The 17,110-nt window shown below is 37.5% G+C and overlaps 1 protein-coding gene across 3 annotated transcripts in view; it reads left to right on the top strand.

Annotated features, from left to right (window-relative positions):
* The window catches only part of cabp2a (calcium binding protein 2a), a 19,799-nt gene that overhangs the window by 1,604 nt on the left and 1,085 nt on the right, over window positions 1-17,110 (top strand). Inside the window, exons 1-6 of one of the 3 annotated variants that reach the window (XM_005737393.1) lie at window positions 8,851-9,352; window positions 9,583-9,804; window positions 13,539-13,569; window positions 14,763-14,897; window positions 15,931-16,040; window positions 16,914-17,061. In XM_005737393.1, the coding sequence (XP_005737450.1) occupies window positions 9,305-9,352; window positions 9,583-9,804; window positions 13,539-13,569; window positions 14,763-14,897; window positions 15,931-16,040; window positions 16,914-17,061 (694 nt within the window). In that variant the 5' untranslated portion in view covers window positions 8,851-9,304. Of the gene's footprint in view, window positions 1-3,689; window positions 3,768-8,850; window positions 9,353-9,582; window positions 9,805-13,538; window positions 13,570-14,762; window positions 14,898-15,930; window positions 16,041-16,913; window positions 17,062-17,110 lie in introns of those variants that run through there. The other 2 variants (XM_013911918.1, XM_005737394.1) reach the window with 2 other exon arrangements.

The raw sequence follows: 17,110 nt of genomic DNA, 5'->3' as shown, positions 1-17,110 counted from the left end.
AATAATAATAATAATAGTAATAATAATAATAATAATAATAATAATAATAATAATAATAATAATAATAATAATACACTTCCTGGGAAGGTTTCAAAAAACCTCCACGGATTATAATGGAAAGATTAGAGTTGACCTTGTTTAGAGGTGTCCTGACAACAGTTTGCTTTTTTGTTGTATATGGGAGAAATGTAAAAGCATCACAGGAATTTCTTTTACCTTAAAAAATAAATCCCTGATGATGACTAACTGTACCCTTGTGTACCCTGTACCCTTTTAACATGAAAGGCAAACACTGCCTTACGGTAGTTCAAGCAATCACATGTGTTTAAATTTAAACAAAATAACAGTTCTGAGGCACAAATGATAATCCTGCTTTGTGCCTTCCTTTGTTAAATAGCAAACCTTTTAGGTTTATTAGTTATTGGGGATGTTGAGTGGCATTTTAATTAGAAAAAGAGAATGGCAGAAATAGCTATACCAATTGCAACACAGTTTTGATCAGTTGTCAAAAAGGTCACCTGGGATTAGAGTCATAAACTAACAATCATTAAATGTTCTTTAAAGCCATCTGAAAAGAAAACTAGGCTGTGTTTTGACATGTTTTTATATTTCCCCTTTTTTTTCTTAGTTTCATCTCCAGTTCTCATTATTCAGATGAGTCATCCATACACTGAGCAACAGACTGACTGAATAATGAATTACTGGATGTCTGGGTCTGGGATAAAGGCTTGAGAGTGAATGATAGTTGAATGTAATAAAGGAAGAAAGATGAGACCTATTGCAACATAAAGCGAGATTAGAGCTAGAATGAAGGAACTAAACTTTGAGCAGACAGATGTAGTTTAGTCCAACATCAGTGCTAAAATGTCACGTCTGGCGAAGCAGACGTCATGGCATGAGGAGAGCTACACGTATGTGTTCCAGCTATGTGGGGATGCAGGGGGTGTTCGCGGTGCTGGGCTTGTTCAAGTGGACAAGAAAATGCAGAACTCAACAGTGATTGGCAAAAACAATGTGGACCCAAATGCAGGCACGGTGGCGAGGGCAAATAATAACAAAAGGAGAGCCTTTATTTTGGCGGTGAAAAAAATACAAAGAAACACTAACATGACTGGAGGTACAGAGAAACTAACAAAAAAATGAAACTGGGAAAAGCTAAGAATAACAAATGACCTGAAGATGGTGAGTTAAGGCAAGGAACGAGGCAAGGAAAAAGGGCAAGGATACCTCAGTAGGTAGAGTGGTGGCCCCATGATCGTAAGGTCGGGGGTTTGATTCCCCTGAACAGCTACCCTGAGGTACCCCTGAGCAAGGTATCGTCCCTACACACTGCTCCCTGGGCGCCCAATGGCTGCCCACTGCTTCACTGGGTTAAATGCAGAGAAGAATTTCCCCACACGGATCAATAAAGTATACGTTATTATTGAAATAAAGAGGCGGACAGATCGACCAGGGACCGAAGGAAACACGATATATATACACACAGAAGGTAATGAGGGAATGGGAAACAGGAGGGTAATCAGACGGAGAAAGCAAAGCAGAAAACACTGACATAGGACAAGGACTATCAAAATAAGACAGGAAAACCCAGAACAGGCATGGAAACACAGACCAAGGAGACAGCTGACCAGGAAGACAGATGACTAAACGTATAGACAGAACAAAACCTATACTAGAGACACGACACACTTACACGGAAGGCCAGGGAACAAGCCTAAGAACCAGGAATCACAAAGACACTGACTGAGGAGATACATTGTGCACATATTCAGGGATTATTTATTTACTTCTGTTTATAAATGCGTTTAAAAGTTTGAATGTTTTTTTAACTGTATAAGGTGTACTTAATTACAGAAAAACAGCAAATAATTATAATTATATTGAGAGCTTTATTTGAGTGAGGAATTGAAAGAAGTTAATCAACAACTCATTTCATATGTAGGCAAAATCCAAATATCATGCACATGTCACATACATCCACCACATGAAACCATAGAAAGAAAAAAAATTTATTTCAATAAATCCTAAAATTTATCCTCTAACTGAAATGTTAGCAGATGCCAGTGATTAGCTGGCCTTCTTTTTAAACTAATATATTCTAGCAAACAAGATTCCACACCTCACTTGCATGAAGGCATAACTGAACAGCAAGGAAACACTGTATAACAGTACATCCATTGTTTACCCAGTATGTGTGAATAGCCGTTTTATAGGGTCTAATTTACACCACTCCACACATTTCTGGTAATTAGTATTAGTAACTTAGTATTCAGTGGCTTTGAAAAATATTGTATTATCTCACTTCTGAATGATCAAACACATTTGCTATATGTGAAAGATGAAAGACGAAATGCTACAGCTGCAGCTTTACGTCATAATATCACGAAACAGTAAAAACTACACCTTTATTTCTGATATATGTTAAAAATCACACACTCAGTTTTCTGAACTGGTCAACATTTTTAACAAAGCAACGAGGACATTGGTATAATAACCAGCACAGCTTTAGAAAAATGCTTTATAAGTGGGTTAACTGTTGTTCTATTTCCACTGGGGCAAAGCAGCAACAGTTGTTCACTGTTCAAAAAACAAAAACAATCCAACAAACACATATTCCGACATTACTGCGACTTTCTGACCCTTATTTTTGTTTGTAAGAGAAGTCTTTGATTTAATTTAACAGGACAGCCACATTTATCTTCTAGGTCACATGAAAATGCAGAAATAATATCTGGACAGGTGCAAAAGGCATTATCCTCCTTTTGGGAGTGGGTAAGTGGGCGAGAATGAGAGCAGAGAATGTGGGACAATCCAGACGGCCATATGTGGTCGCAGCCTGTAAAATGATGTCAGGTTAAATGGGAATCCTTTACTGACTACACCAGCATGTTATATTCCTCCTGTCAGCACAGTGCTGCTGCAATTTTGGACTTAGTTCAGGTTTGATTAGCGTGTCTATCAACCTTTTAAACAGAAAGCATGAGATTTTGATGAATGTGTGCTTAAGCATCACTAAGCCAATTCACCGTACATTCCATAAAAGAGCCAAGTACACGTGGTGATCATCATTTAGTTATTCCTGGTAACATTGATCCAGCATATTTAATTCTTCAAAGCCACAAAAGGCAAGCCAGAGCCAGTTATAAATAATCTGATCACAGGCTAGTGGAGACATGTACTGAAGCTGTTAATTATAGCAAAAAGAAGGGAGGGGGGGGGAAGAAACGAAGTTCTGTTAAAACTCTTACATGACATCTCAGTTTAAAGTATGTCATGAAAATCAAAGTGAACGACAAAAAAACAAAAATGGGTAGCAATAAAAAACAGCCAACGTATGTTCTTTTCAGTTGTAGCAACCTGCAGCAATCTCTCTGTTTTACTGTTACTGTTTTTTTGCTCCCAGTTCAATTCAGTTCCATTTTATTTATATAGTGCCAGATCCCAACAACACTTGCCTAAGAATGACTTCATACTGTAAAGTATTGTATTGTAAATAATACAATAATGTACCAAATGCATAAAATAACCCAGTACTCAGATGACCCCTATAATCAAGCACTTTCTTACAAGAGAAACTGAGGGGTTAGACTGGATAATGATAATGGCCAGAAACAGGTGAGAACACAGCTGGGATAAATCTAACTAATGAAACAGAGGAAGTAGAATAAAAAAATGCTGCACACAGACAGATGATTAACACAATAAAACAGGTAAAAGGCATGGAAACTGACAAAGGCTCCAGAACTGAAAACACCGGGTCAACCCAGGTACTCTGACAACAACCAAAGAAATTATTAGGTCATAAATGTCATTAAAATTCTCTCTCCTTTCAAAGTAAATAAGAATAAAACGCTACTATTATTGCACCACTTTAAGGGTGATAAAGGTGGAATTTGCCCTCTAAGACACAGGCAGCATATCTCAGGTAAAATGAGTTAATTGTGATATTTTGTCATATCACAGGTCACACTGTGGTTTCAGTTGTATTCTTATCACACTTTTACCTCCCCATGTGTTTTGCTAATATAAGACATATTAGATAGTATTAGTCTATCCTGACTGAATCAGTAATACGAGAGTATACTCTAAAGAAACATGATGATCGTGCACTAGTTTCTCCACTTTAATTGTTCTTTGTTTTTTCAGTGCACAAGTCGCAACCACTTCCTCCCACAAACATTTTTTTCTGTCATTTAATCTTGTTTAAACAGACAAGACTCAGAGACGATGTAACTTTATGCTCAAGCTGCTGTGATAACTGATCCAAAATCTGGTCTGAAGAACTGACATATTCATATTCGTCTACAGATTGATCTGGCTAAAATGATAAATCACTGTCAGAGGTCAGGCCCATGGAGCCACATGTGTCTCGTTCTACTTTTTTTTTTCTCCACTATGTTCCCAAGCTAGTGTCTGCTAGTCGCAGTGTGTGTTTTATAGTCAGTTACTGGGTTTGTGACTGACTTTTAGTGGTAAGCAGGAAGTCTAGAGTGAATTATAAGTAAAAATGTGGCTTGTAAAACCAATGAAATAAGATGGAGACAAAAAGGCTCACAATTTGTTGCAGCCACACTTACATTAAAGTACATTGATGCAGTTAGTTAAGTTGACTTCATAAGTATTATTTTGTACCTAGAGAACACGGTTTGGATTCCTTATTGCATAATGGTATTTGTCTCTACAATTACACTTTGAAATGTAATAGAATGGGAAGTGCTAATACTCAAAACAGAGCGTGAGTTCTTCTAGTTTAGTAATTTTCTCCATTGTTGTGTTGTCGCAGATATATATTTTCACGCATTAATATTTTTCCTGTGATCTATGTTTGTGTTACAGCTCAGTCTTATCTCTGTTCAACAGGGTTAAGCTCAATTTAGCTTAACTTCAGCCACAACTCAAGAGATTATCGCACATTGTAGGTCAAAGGTATGAAAAGAAACAGAAACAAATGAAGAAAGGACTCTTAATGTTTCCATTAAAGATGGGACATCAAACATGCTTAGTTTACTATACATATTCCCAGTCTTTAATTCAGTGAGAAACTTGTAAGAAGTGCAGAATGCTAGAATGGGTTGATGACACCGATGTTGTTCAGGCTGCAGCTTATTTATATAAGAAAGACTTCAAAACGGTTTTAGCAATTTTTCTTTAGCTTTTTATTTGTTTGTTTGTTTTGTGATAAACTTGTGTGTCTGCACATTTTAAATTGGAAAGCACCCTTTTTTTGCTCATCCGACCTTACTATGAGATCTTTTGTGTGTGTGTGTGTGTGTGTGTGTGTGTGTGTGTGTGTCATTGTGCAAAACGTGGGCATGCAAATACACATAGACATCCCCCATCTCAAATGGCAAAATGTTTGACCTGACCAACCCTAAAGCTGTTTGTATAGCATGCAAAATCCTGGGTTTTGGAATCTGTCCATCATGCTGTTTACAGCCCAGCACTGGATTTTCAGTTGGCCTGTCTTCCATCCTTGTCTTTCAGGCATCTGGTATGCTTGCAGTTGTGGAGGGATGGCACATGAATTCTCACCCAGCTGCTTTGTTTGGGGTTTTGTGGCTGAAAGGCTTTGTGCTCACACCAAGCTGCTGATGAAGGCATGGTGGAAACGCTTCTTTTTTGTTGTTGTGAGCAAAAGAACCTCTGTTCTGTATTCTGGATGCTTTTCAATACCACTTGAACTCATTGGTCTAGTTCATCTAAAGTAATCTGTGCATGACTACCTAAGAGGCAGCACAAGCACAAAGCTTCAAAGAAATAGCAGGAAAATCTCAATTTCACCAAATTTTTTGGCATGGCAACAAACAAGCTAGCATTTCTGCCTTGTGGCCTTCATCAGAGCATGAAACAAAACTGAAGGTTGTAATATTTACAGCAATCTGACATTGTTTCTGATCTCATGTGACGACATTCATACATTTTAAAACAGTGCAGAGTGAATACAGCCGGGGTTAAAGTTTTCTATACTATTACATTTCATATATATACTTATTCAGAGAAGATCTGAGCTAAAATCATTTTTCAGCCCAGCAGGTGTCATTGTGTTTAGTGATGAGATCCAACATCTATTTATTTGATAAAATTCCCTGGCAGAAATAGCAGAAAGAATTACATGTTCAAGTCCAGTGAACAGCAGGAGGAGCAGCAGGAGAGCCATGATTGGCTTCATAGTTGTGTTTGGCTAAGACAGACTCTATGTGCCCAGTTCTGTAACTCTTGTTTGAATATTCTACTTAACATCTAAAGTGTTGTTACACTCACTGCATTTTCCACATCTGAAGTTTCCTTTCGTGTATGTTTTGGTTTGATAGGCTGAAAAGTGTGTTTACAATTATCTCTGATTGTTCAAGCACTTCAAAATCACAGTGATTCCACTCAGATTTTAAGATGTGTCAGTATTAGTAATGTCTCTGAGTTTCTTGTGACAGCAGTTAAATTAAGTGAAGAAAATTATTCTTTCCAGTTGATATTTTAGGTGTAAGCAGTTCAGATTTTAAAGCATTATTGTAGGCAGTGCTGATTATTGATCGATGATACGTTATTTCATTAAATCTTGATTTCATCTGATTGCCATGCTTTAGAATATTGGGAGGTAGACTACAGGAATCACTTTGGGAAACATTTGAAAATTGAAATTAAAACAGCTTCATTTGGACTGCAAGCATAAAGACTCAGTGTCAGTGTTGATTTTGTATGATTTTTCAAGCAATTTAGTCCATCTTTGTCTCTTTAAAGAAATGAGGTGTTGATGCTACAATATCTTTTAGAAAAAACTTCAGTAGAGGTTCAGTAATAGATTTTATACCAGAGACAATAGTTCTTGATTAGGAATTGTACTGTTGCACTTTGGGTGTATTGCACTAAGAGGAATTCAATCTCTCGTGTAGCTCGTGAGAGCTACGCTAGCATGCATGAAGAGACTTTTAATTTAACTTTTGATTTCTTTCACTGGATTATTTTTTAGCTCTTTATAGCACTCTCTATGCTCACTATCCCACTGCTTCTTTTGATACAATGTAGCTTTTTTTTTCTTTTACTAATATGATGGATTTGGGTCCTCCATAGTTAGGGATGATACTGACATCTAGTGGTAGTGCATATGTATTACCGTTAAGCGTGTGTTAATCCCACTATTTTCAACAACCTAGCTTTGCTGCACTCTACTGGCAATACTGAGGCAATGCAGAGTGTTGCCTAGGAATACATTTTACATAATAGGCATATTAAAAATTGCTGAAACTATGTCTTGTAAAAAAAAAATGCTTTACAAACTGCTTTATAACAAGTAACTGTGGAGTAATTTGTGAACCCAGAAGAGATTACCAGCATCAAAAACATGGGATTTTGAGAAAAAGATAACTAGGTTAAACTCAGGAAACAGATGGAAGAAAATGGGTGGTCTAATGACCAGATACATGGGAAAGTAGATAGACACAAAAAATGTGTTGGTTCTCCTGAACTGACCACAGAGGATTAAGGCTGCAAGCGATGAGCCTTCATCAAACTGCGTAAATCTCTGGCACACATATTACACCCAATACACATGTATATAAAAAATGCAGTATATATAACAACAGTGCTTCACATCTGGGATTCGGTTTCAACAAAGAACAGTAGATGAATTGGACTGGACAAAATAATCAAACAATGATCCTAAGAAAATAAAATACCAGTATTTTTATTTCTATAGGGAAAGGAATAAGCTTTGATGGTTTTAGAACATAATAGATGGTGGGCAATTGTAAGGGAAACAATTAAAAAGCTGTGGTGAAGAGAATCATCTTTAAAAGCACAGATATAACAAGATAGTTTCTTAAACATATTCCTCATACCAAAAAAAAAAAGCTTTTCAATTGTGCCACAAGACTGAAGCGAGACTCCGTCAAGATTAATAACACTGGCCCTATCTTTGGTGCCATCTGGTGGCTTTAGAGAACTTTATTTATATAACTTCTACTTAATCAGGGTTGAGATCAAAGTCAAGAATATAAACAGACAAGCAGCAAAATCACAGACACCGATGAGCAGAAGGCAGATGATGGTGAAGACTTACGTTCAGAGACAGATGCTGCAGGTGAGCATCTGCACCACATCAATGCTCCCACCGCTTCACGAGCAACACAGTTATGATTATCAGTATAATCAGCAATTTCATAAAGCTATAATTATTTTTAGTAGCACTAGTAGTAGTTGTTGTGGTAGTGTCTATATACTAAGTCAGAAGTTTACATCATACAGTTACACTCACTGGTTTTATTATACACCCCTGCAATTTTACTTTCTAAAATGTTTTCGCATGCACTGTTATGTGCCTCTCTTTTCACTTTTCTCTATCCCAGCATGTCTCCATGTGTTTTAATTTTTTTAATCGCCTTTTTTTTTGTCTCACAGTGACTAGTTGTGTAAAATAAATATTCAACTTCTATTTCTTCTACTTGCAGCCCCATGCTCTCGTAGCCTGTCAGCATAGTTCTTTTCTTCTAATCTGAACTGCTGGGGATTAAACAGACAGCCAACTCTTCATCCATAATTCTACCACCCCCTCCCTCCCTCCCTCCCTCTCTCTCTATCTCTCTCTCTTTCTGACTTAGAGACATACACACACACACAAAGCTTTGCCAGACTGGTCATTTGGAAACCATAAGCACGATGTTTGTTTGAGAGAGAGGGGTAGGTGGGTGGGATGGATTAGATTAAGTTGGTCCAAATTCAAGGGATCACTTGTAGCAAAAGGGGGTTACAGATAAAGGGAAAAACAGAGCGCATGCCCGTGTCTGTGTGTGATAGAGAGAGACAGAGAGGGATAGAAAGGGAGAGAGAAAATGGTCGAGTCATGCAATCAGAGCCAGAGTCTGGCGCAGCGGGTTGTTTCAGCTCAGATATGACCCAACTCTCCCACCCCAACCCGTCAATCTCCATCACCCTGCCCCGATTCCATAATATCACCGTAAACATTTCAAATCTCATCATGGCAGCCGCCAACAACCCATAGGAGTTTAGGACTGAATGTGGCATCATATACACACCACTGGACCAATAGGATCTGGGACCGAAGCACATGCACTGAGAGGAGTCGCTTTTTGTAGTAGAGGTGCAAGTGGAAACATTTGCCCTCCTCCTTCCTGGGCGATAAAAGGCGTTGCCACCTAGGATGCATTGGATCTAGTATGGATTTTGGAGTTTCATGTGACGTTTGAACAGAGAAGGGTGAGAAAGAGGAAAAGAGGAGGATAAACTTTGGAGAAGTGTGAGGACCAGCAAGGAGGGAAGGGAGGGGGGAAGACAGGGAGAAGAGGGCAGGGTGATGGGAAACACCAACCAGACTTCTAAAAAGAACAGTAAAAAGAAGAAGGTAAGGAAACATTTTGTTGTTCTTGGATAACTAAAACTAGGATTTCATAGCAATTTCCTATTTCATCTCTACTTGACACAAGAGACGTTTCAAATTTGCTTTTATTTGCAATATACAAAATAAATAAATCTATTGAAAATGTCTGTAACAGTACAAAAAATGGCAAATTTGCCAAAATTTAGGTAATAGCTTTATGTGTTTCATAATCCGATTGGTTCCTCTCCTCTAAGGTAATGTCACCCATAGAACAAAGTGGTACCCCATTGGCTGCTGCCATGCTGGGGGGACTGGGTGATGCAGGGGAGATGGACACAGAGGATGAGGAGGAAGGAGGGAACGAGCGTGAGTTTGATGAACCCCTGTGCGCTCTGGTTAAGAACTGCAACATGCTGCATAACATAGTGGGGCCTGCATGTATCTTCCTCAGACAGGGCTTCGCCCAAAGTCAGCTTGTATGTATTTACCCACACTACAAACACACACCACACAAACATACAGAACTGCCAGAATTGTCATTGCCAAAATCTCCCATAAATCCTTTCATCCATCCATTTCCAAAGTGCCATCCAAAGGAAGGTTAAGGTGAAGCTGAGGTCATCGTCACGGCTCCTCTGCCCTTCATCTCCACCAATCACGAAATGAAACTGTGACTGCATCCACTTACCCTATATTCACTAACATCATATCTATAGAAATGTTTTAAAATGTTCTGAGGGCCTCTTACTTACAAACTTATATGTATTCTACTATTTTGAGTAAAGTTATTGTACACTGAAATTACTTTTTACACAAAGTAGCCAAAGTAAATTGAATAAAAACATGTGAGAAAGGACATGTTTTGGTCATTCTCATGTCAGTTGAGCTTAGTGAGATAGACATCTAAACATCAAAGGCTGTGACTACACATGAAAAAAACACTTCATATTATAATTAAAAGATAATAATCACTAAGCCTCGAACTAAAACTAACAAAAAACAAAAAATTAGCAAAGAATTAAAATGAAATAAGAAATAAAAACTGTTGAAACGTATAAAACTACGTTTTTTCACAGCTATAAAAGAAGGATAATGATAACGAGACCTGATACGTGACACAAAAATTTGTCCAGATTCAGCTCCATAGTCTTGGAGTCTTCTATGCGCACCTCTTATTACAAATTAATGTCAAAGTGGAAATGACACAGACAAGGAACTAGTTTAAAAGCGCTCCTAGAACAGTGGTGTATGATCAGAGGTGATACTGGATGCCATTTGAAGTGAAAATGGGCAAGAAGTGTAAAAGTATGAAAAAAGAGTATTCAGAATGTGGTTATGTAAATACTATTTTCTTTCTTTCTATTTTCTTTGCTTTATTGGTCGTAAGGTGAATGAGAGTTTCTGTGAGAATGCTAAAATCTGTCTCTCTGTGTTAGCCGTATAACAGACCGCGGTGTACCCCTCCTCTCACCCTAAAAAATCTTTTTGGGTGTGCGATTTGAAATAGTCTATTGATATATTTAACTATAGCCTTGCAGAGTCACTGTCTCGTTTATCAACTGATTGACAACCACAGTTTAAATTTGCAGTTTACATTAGCATGTCTTTCACAGCAAGCAGTATATGATAAAAATTGAACAAATGGCTATGTCTAATGTGAAAGTGGTCCCTTGCAGTTCCACACTCAGTCTCTGCAGTTCGCTTAAGATTTATAAGACGTTTTAGCTGATTGCTTTGCTTTTATGACACGCAAGTTGCACCAGCTGCAGTGGACAGCTGTTTCCAGAGGAAATACACTGATAAACCTTCTGTACACCACTTTCACAGCACCATCAAGGAAGTGCTTAATGAATATAGTGAGGCGTTTAGCAGCTAAAATGCTAGGTAATTTTCCTCAGGAGTTTGGACTATGTCTTGATCCAGCCTCACTCATTTCATATGCCACATTTTCAGCCACAGCAGGCAACCATCAAATGCATGTAGTGGAGCATTCAGCAGACAAACAGCTTGACATTTCAGTCAGACACCAAAAAACAAGCTAAAAGAAGAGTGAACATTAGTCTTTCAGAAACATTACTCCATACTGTGTGATTAAAAAAAATGTTGCTTTGAATCTGCCGAATGTGTAAACAGGCAAATAATTTTGATAAATTTTGATATTTTTGAAAATCTTGTGTTAATACAGGCAAACTTATTTTCCAGCCAACTTCAGCAAATCTTAAATTAGTCAAATCAGAATATTGTCATTTTGAGTAAAGACTACATAAAAGACTACATAGACTAGTCTAAAAAGGGAAGCCAATGTGTTAGTGTCTTAAACCTGCATTCTTTCTAATGGTGATCAGCACAGAGTAAGTTTGTTAATACTGAAGTCCATTACAGTCACTGCGTTACACACTTGATCTCTGACCTCTTAAATGCTTTCCGTAGTTCATTTTCTCAATTGCACAGCTACAATTGCAACGTAGAGTTCATTTTATACATTTTAGTCCTAATTAAGGTATAATACACAAATAAGCAGGGTGTGTTTTAGGGCAGGCCTACCTTGGGGTTGACAAATCACTAACATAAGAGTGTACAGTGTCTGTGTTTCCATAATCAGATCAATGTTGTTCATCATCTCTGGGTTCAAAAATCCAAAATACAACTTCACAAAACATGACTTCATATTTTGTCTTAATTTTTATATACATTTTTTTTAGCAGTATTAGCAATGCTATCTGTAAGTTTAACTACCATCATAGTTATATTTCAAAGTGGCCAGGTCAATTCTCTTGCATATGAATGAATGAATGAATGAATAGATAAATAAATATGAAATCTCGTTATTAGCTTTAGATGGGGACTGTTGACACTGATAAAACTGAGTTCTATAACATGTGCTTAATCTTGTAAACGGGTTTATTTCAACCCAAACCATAACTTGAACCCCAATCAAGTTTTTTTTGTTTTTTGTTGGGGTTTTTTTGGCTAAACCTAAGCAAACGAGGACTGAAAGCAAAACTTGTCTCACATAAGATTTAAACCTAAATCTCGTGGCATTTTCATCCTGTTGTGTCGTGCTACATGCCTTCCTTCACAAACTTTTATTGTTGCTCAGTTTCTGCAGTCTTCTAAAGTCACGATTTAGCAGTAGTAACTGTTGTAGATTGCTAATGGACCACAAAAAACAAAGGTAGGAGAAAACCGTTGCCTTTGTCTGTGGATAAATCTGTCACAAATTTTAGCAAAAGGTACGACAAAAAAAAAAAAAAAAAGTGGTACACGTTTTTCTGTTCAGCCTGTGCAGGTGTGTTAATGTTCGTTTAATCAAAAGCCAGCTGGACTGCAGATGCAGATAAGAAAAAAAAATTGCTGGCAGATAGAGAAATGAAAAACCGATAAGCCTTCATGATTTGTAATACAATTTACCGCTGTAATCTCCCTGCCACTGTTCGCTCTCCTGCATCCTCTAATCCAGGGCTGTATTATTCCTGCTGATGATGTCACAATCTCGAAGAACACATCACGTACAAATTTATCCTGGTGTCACCTTGCATTGCTTTAGCCAATTCAACAACAACCGTAAATGGTGTTTTATGTTGAATCAGAATCAGAATTAGACTATTTTATTAATCACTAAAGAAATTATGCATGTGTTTGTTACTGCATTAATTTTTAGTTTAAGTCATAACTCACTCTTATTTCTATGCTTTCATTTTCACTTTATTTTTTAAAGTGGCAATTCAATATTTCACCAGTTTACTCAGCATATGATGTAATTCGTTTTTCTTTCTTTCTTATAACTTTGTGACATGCTGCATGTTTGGAAGGTAGATCTTTTAGGTGGTATGTCATTATGAATCTGCTGTTAGTACATTGTATTTCAAAAGCTTGTTGTGGAGCATATGCACAGCAGACTTTCTCCAACACGGGCAGAATGAGACTGGACATGAATGCTGCTGGGTAGCAGCAGTTTTCAACTAAAAAGGCTATTAGGGTCAGTCAGATCAAAAACCCAATAATCCTCTAATAGAATCTCTGGCTGAGCAGATGAACATAGAACAAACAAAATGTTTCACAGGATTGAGAGGAGTGGAGGAGTAAAAGCACAAGAAGCAAAAATGTTTCCAGCATTTTGTGTGACTGAAATAGAGCAGATTCAAATTATAACTTGTCTGACTATTCATTTCTCTTTATGTATGCCCTTTCTTCTTCCACACCACCGCAGGACAGAGATCTACGACCAGAAGAGATGGAAGGTACAGATTCTTAATCCAGATTCTTAATCCTCACCTTGTCTCTCAGTCCATTCATTCCACTCTGTTCTTTTTCATCTAACTTCCTTTCAAACGTTCTATTTAACTGTGAACATTTTTTTTAATTTCCCTGTCTTGCATTGAAATGTGTAAGAACAAAGTGAAGGATTATCTTTCACAGGGAGGAATAATCCTTCACAATTTAACTTCCACTCATACATTGCTTCTATTCCTCAGTAGTGGCTCACAATTTAACAGCGTACATGCACATGAAAATGTCATTTCTATTTTAAATATAGATTCTATGACTTTGGTTTAGTGTAGTAGAAACTTGATATATTTCTTCTGCAATGATTTAATGGTGACAGGGGGATCTGTGTCACCATCTGTTCAGGTTCAGGTTAATTTTATTTGGACAAGTTTGGATATGGACTGCAATCATCCATGTCACACTGTTCACAAACAACAGGCAGCAGAGTGCAAAGTACTCAGTGTTATAATGAGTACTTAAATGTAAGATTGAAGAAGAAAGAAAAAAGAAAGGCTTCATGCAAATAATGAGATGAAAGTTTAAAAGCTCATTCAAAACATTAATGCCTCATAAGAAAGTGGTGCAAGAATAAAAAGTTTGCAAATGAAATAGAAAGTCCCAGGAGCAATTTAAAAATATAATGTTTCACAATCTTTGCAGCTTCAGTTTCTGTTTTTACATTTTTATTGATATAATGATGAACGACCGTAAGTATTTCATAAGTTTTAAAGAATTCAATAGGGGGCAAAAATATCATATTTATGCAAAAAAAAAAAAAATTGACTATTTGCAGTGTTGCCAACAAACTGTGATCATCTTCAAGCACTGATAAGACAGAAATCAGTTATTTGGTCCAAAGATTGTATTCAGCATGTCACAGAAAACAGAGAAGTCCGTGAAACATTATTGAAAAATTATTTTTTTACTATGTCATACTAACAACAAGTCAAAAATAATTCAAATAAAAACTAAAGCAATTTGGAAGTATTAAAAAAAACAACTCTCAGACAGATACCCCATCCCCATGTCAATGTACACTCACTGATCCAGGGCAGCTGAGACTGAAACTGTGTCTTGTTTTCTCAAGAAAGCAAATGTACTCTGTCATACTTTTGCCCAACGGCAAATATTTCGCATAATCTGTATTGATGTGTTCTACTTGCAGAGTTGCGTGAGGCCTTCAGAGAATTTGACAAAGATAAGGACGGCTTCATCAGCTGTAAGGACCTGGGCGAGTGCATGAGGACTATGGGATACATGCCAACAGAGATGGAACTTATCGAACTCAGCCAGCAAATCTGTGAGTCCTGAACACAGACAGATAATTCTGTAATTCCCTAAAATCTTTCACTCGGAAGACCAGTGAAGGAGCACCAGGATAAAGCAGAACTGCAAAGCAGTTGATGTCCAAAATGTCTGTTTATCCTTTCTTCACCTGTAAATCTGTTAAGTCTGATGAACTGCCAAAATGTTCTCCTTACATTAACTAGCAATGATTTAATTAATTTCTTTACAAATAACTTTTTAACTATTGGAGAAATAAATATTTACTGGTACTGTCATTAAGTACAGCATCTCTGTTAAATGCTGATATGAGTAAACTTCATATCAGCAATGTATCAATGTGTCTTCTAGACCCTACAAAACTGCTCAAAGACATTTTACCATGAATTAAAACATAAATCTTACATCATTTCACATTTATAACCTTATTTATTTCCAAAATTCCTGAAAGCTGTCAAGTAGTTAAATGAGCTTTTGAAAAGGTTTCTTTGAAGAGTTACAGTCAGGATTTAGAGTGCATCATAGCACAGAAATAGTGTAGTGAATTATATGGATGATGAATCATCTTCTTAGGAACTGTCCTGCAGTGGTTTGAATCACTGCAGTATAGTTTGTGCATGTAAATGGCGAGTCTTCCTCACATGCAAATGTTAATCACAGTTCCACAGGGTTCTGTGCTAGGACCATAACTTTTTACATTATAGATGCTTCCCTTACAGTATTATTATAAAACACTCCATTTTCATTCCTATGCAGATGACACACAGTTTTAATTAACCATAAAGCCAGATGATACAAATAAACTAGTTAAATTATAGACATGTCTTAAACACAGCTAATGGCTGCAGTGGACAGTTTTCATTGGATATTTTCAAATCACTACAAATATGCTCTTATTATGACTTCTGTTTATAACATATTGACGTGGGTCTGCTAAGCTCTGTCTTATATGCATGCACAATTAACTCCGTACCACTGGATCTTCAGTAAATAATCCAATTTGTTATTTACTTGTATATACTATGCATGCATATTTATCTTTCTTCTAGGTGGTGGCAGAGTGGATTTTGAGGATTTTGTGGAACTGATGGGCCCCAAAATGCTTGCAGAGACTGCAGACATGATTGGGGTTAAAGAGTTACGGGACGCCTTCAAAGAGGTCTGCAATTTTATTTTAGCAAAACAGAAAACCATATCCAGGCTTAAACTAGGGTTTAGAAATGAATGCGGGTTTAGCATACATTAGGAGTTTTTTCTCCTAATGTATGCTATTTAAGGTGAAACAAATGACTGAGGTCCATACCTCAGTCATGCCAAAGTTGGGCATACAATGTGCGATTGTTTCAGTTGCGTTATTCAGCTCCTGCTCAAACTGTACGATTGAATCGCAGGGGTGAGAAGTTTGTAGGTGACGATGCACACTGTGCATCCATAACAGCTTATAACACAAAATCTGTCTCTCGCTCTCCCTCTCTCTCTTTAACTGACACAGACACACACACCACCATCAACTTTGTTAAATTGCTAATGAAAAACATTGACTAGCAATGAGCAGAAATGTCCATCCAACTCTTTTCACGGTTGGTCCGGTCATGATAATTTTGTGAGGCTGCCACATCGAAAAGGCTCAGATGAGCTTGCCAAAGTTCTACACGCTGCACTGCCATGCTACTCCGTTTCTGTTTGCGCATGCACAGTGTGAGAGGCTGCGTTGACACCCTCATGCGGGCCGACAGGATTTCAAACAGGTTTGATTTTCTTGCGACTATACGATTGATGATTGGGAGCTGGTCGTGAGGTGTTAATCGCTTCTCGTTACCCCATGTATACTACACGATGCACGACACAGGAGAAACTCGGGCCGATCCCCAAAACGACTGAAAAATCTGCTCAAAATGGGCCAAAAATCGCACAGTGTATGCCCAGCTTAACCTGAGTAGGCCTTTTCTCAAACTGACACTCCAAAATGTTTTTGTTTTGCTTTTTGTAAATGCTTATTTTCCTTTTAAAGTCCTTCCATTCTGCTTTCTAGTTTGACTCTGATGGCGATGGTCAGATCAGCCTTGGAGAGCTGAGGGAAGCCATGAAGAAGCTAATGGGTGAGCAGCTCAACCACCGCGAGATTGATGAGATCCTGCGAGATGTTGACCTCAACGGGGATGGACAGGTGGACTTTGAAGGTGATACAATTTATCTCTTACTTAAGATCGGTTGTGGTGATGTGTTTGT

The sequence above is a fragment of the Pundamilia nyererei genome, unplaced genomic scaffold, assembly GCF_000239375.1.
Source record: "Pundamilia nyererei isolate P.nyererei 1_Seehausen unplaced genomic scaffold, PunNye1.0 scaffold00075, whole genome shotgun sequence".
Lineage (NCBI taxonomy): Eukaryota > Metazoa > Chordata > Actinopteri > Cichliformes > Cichlidae > Pundamilia > Pundamilia nyererei.
This window is presented reverse-complemented; position numbering and strand designations above follow the sequence as displayed.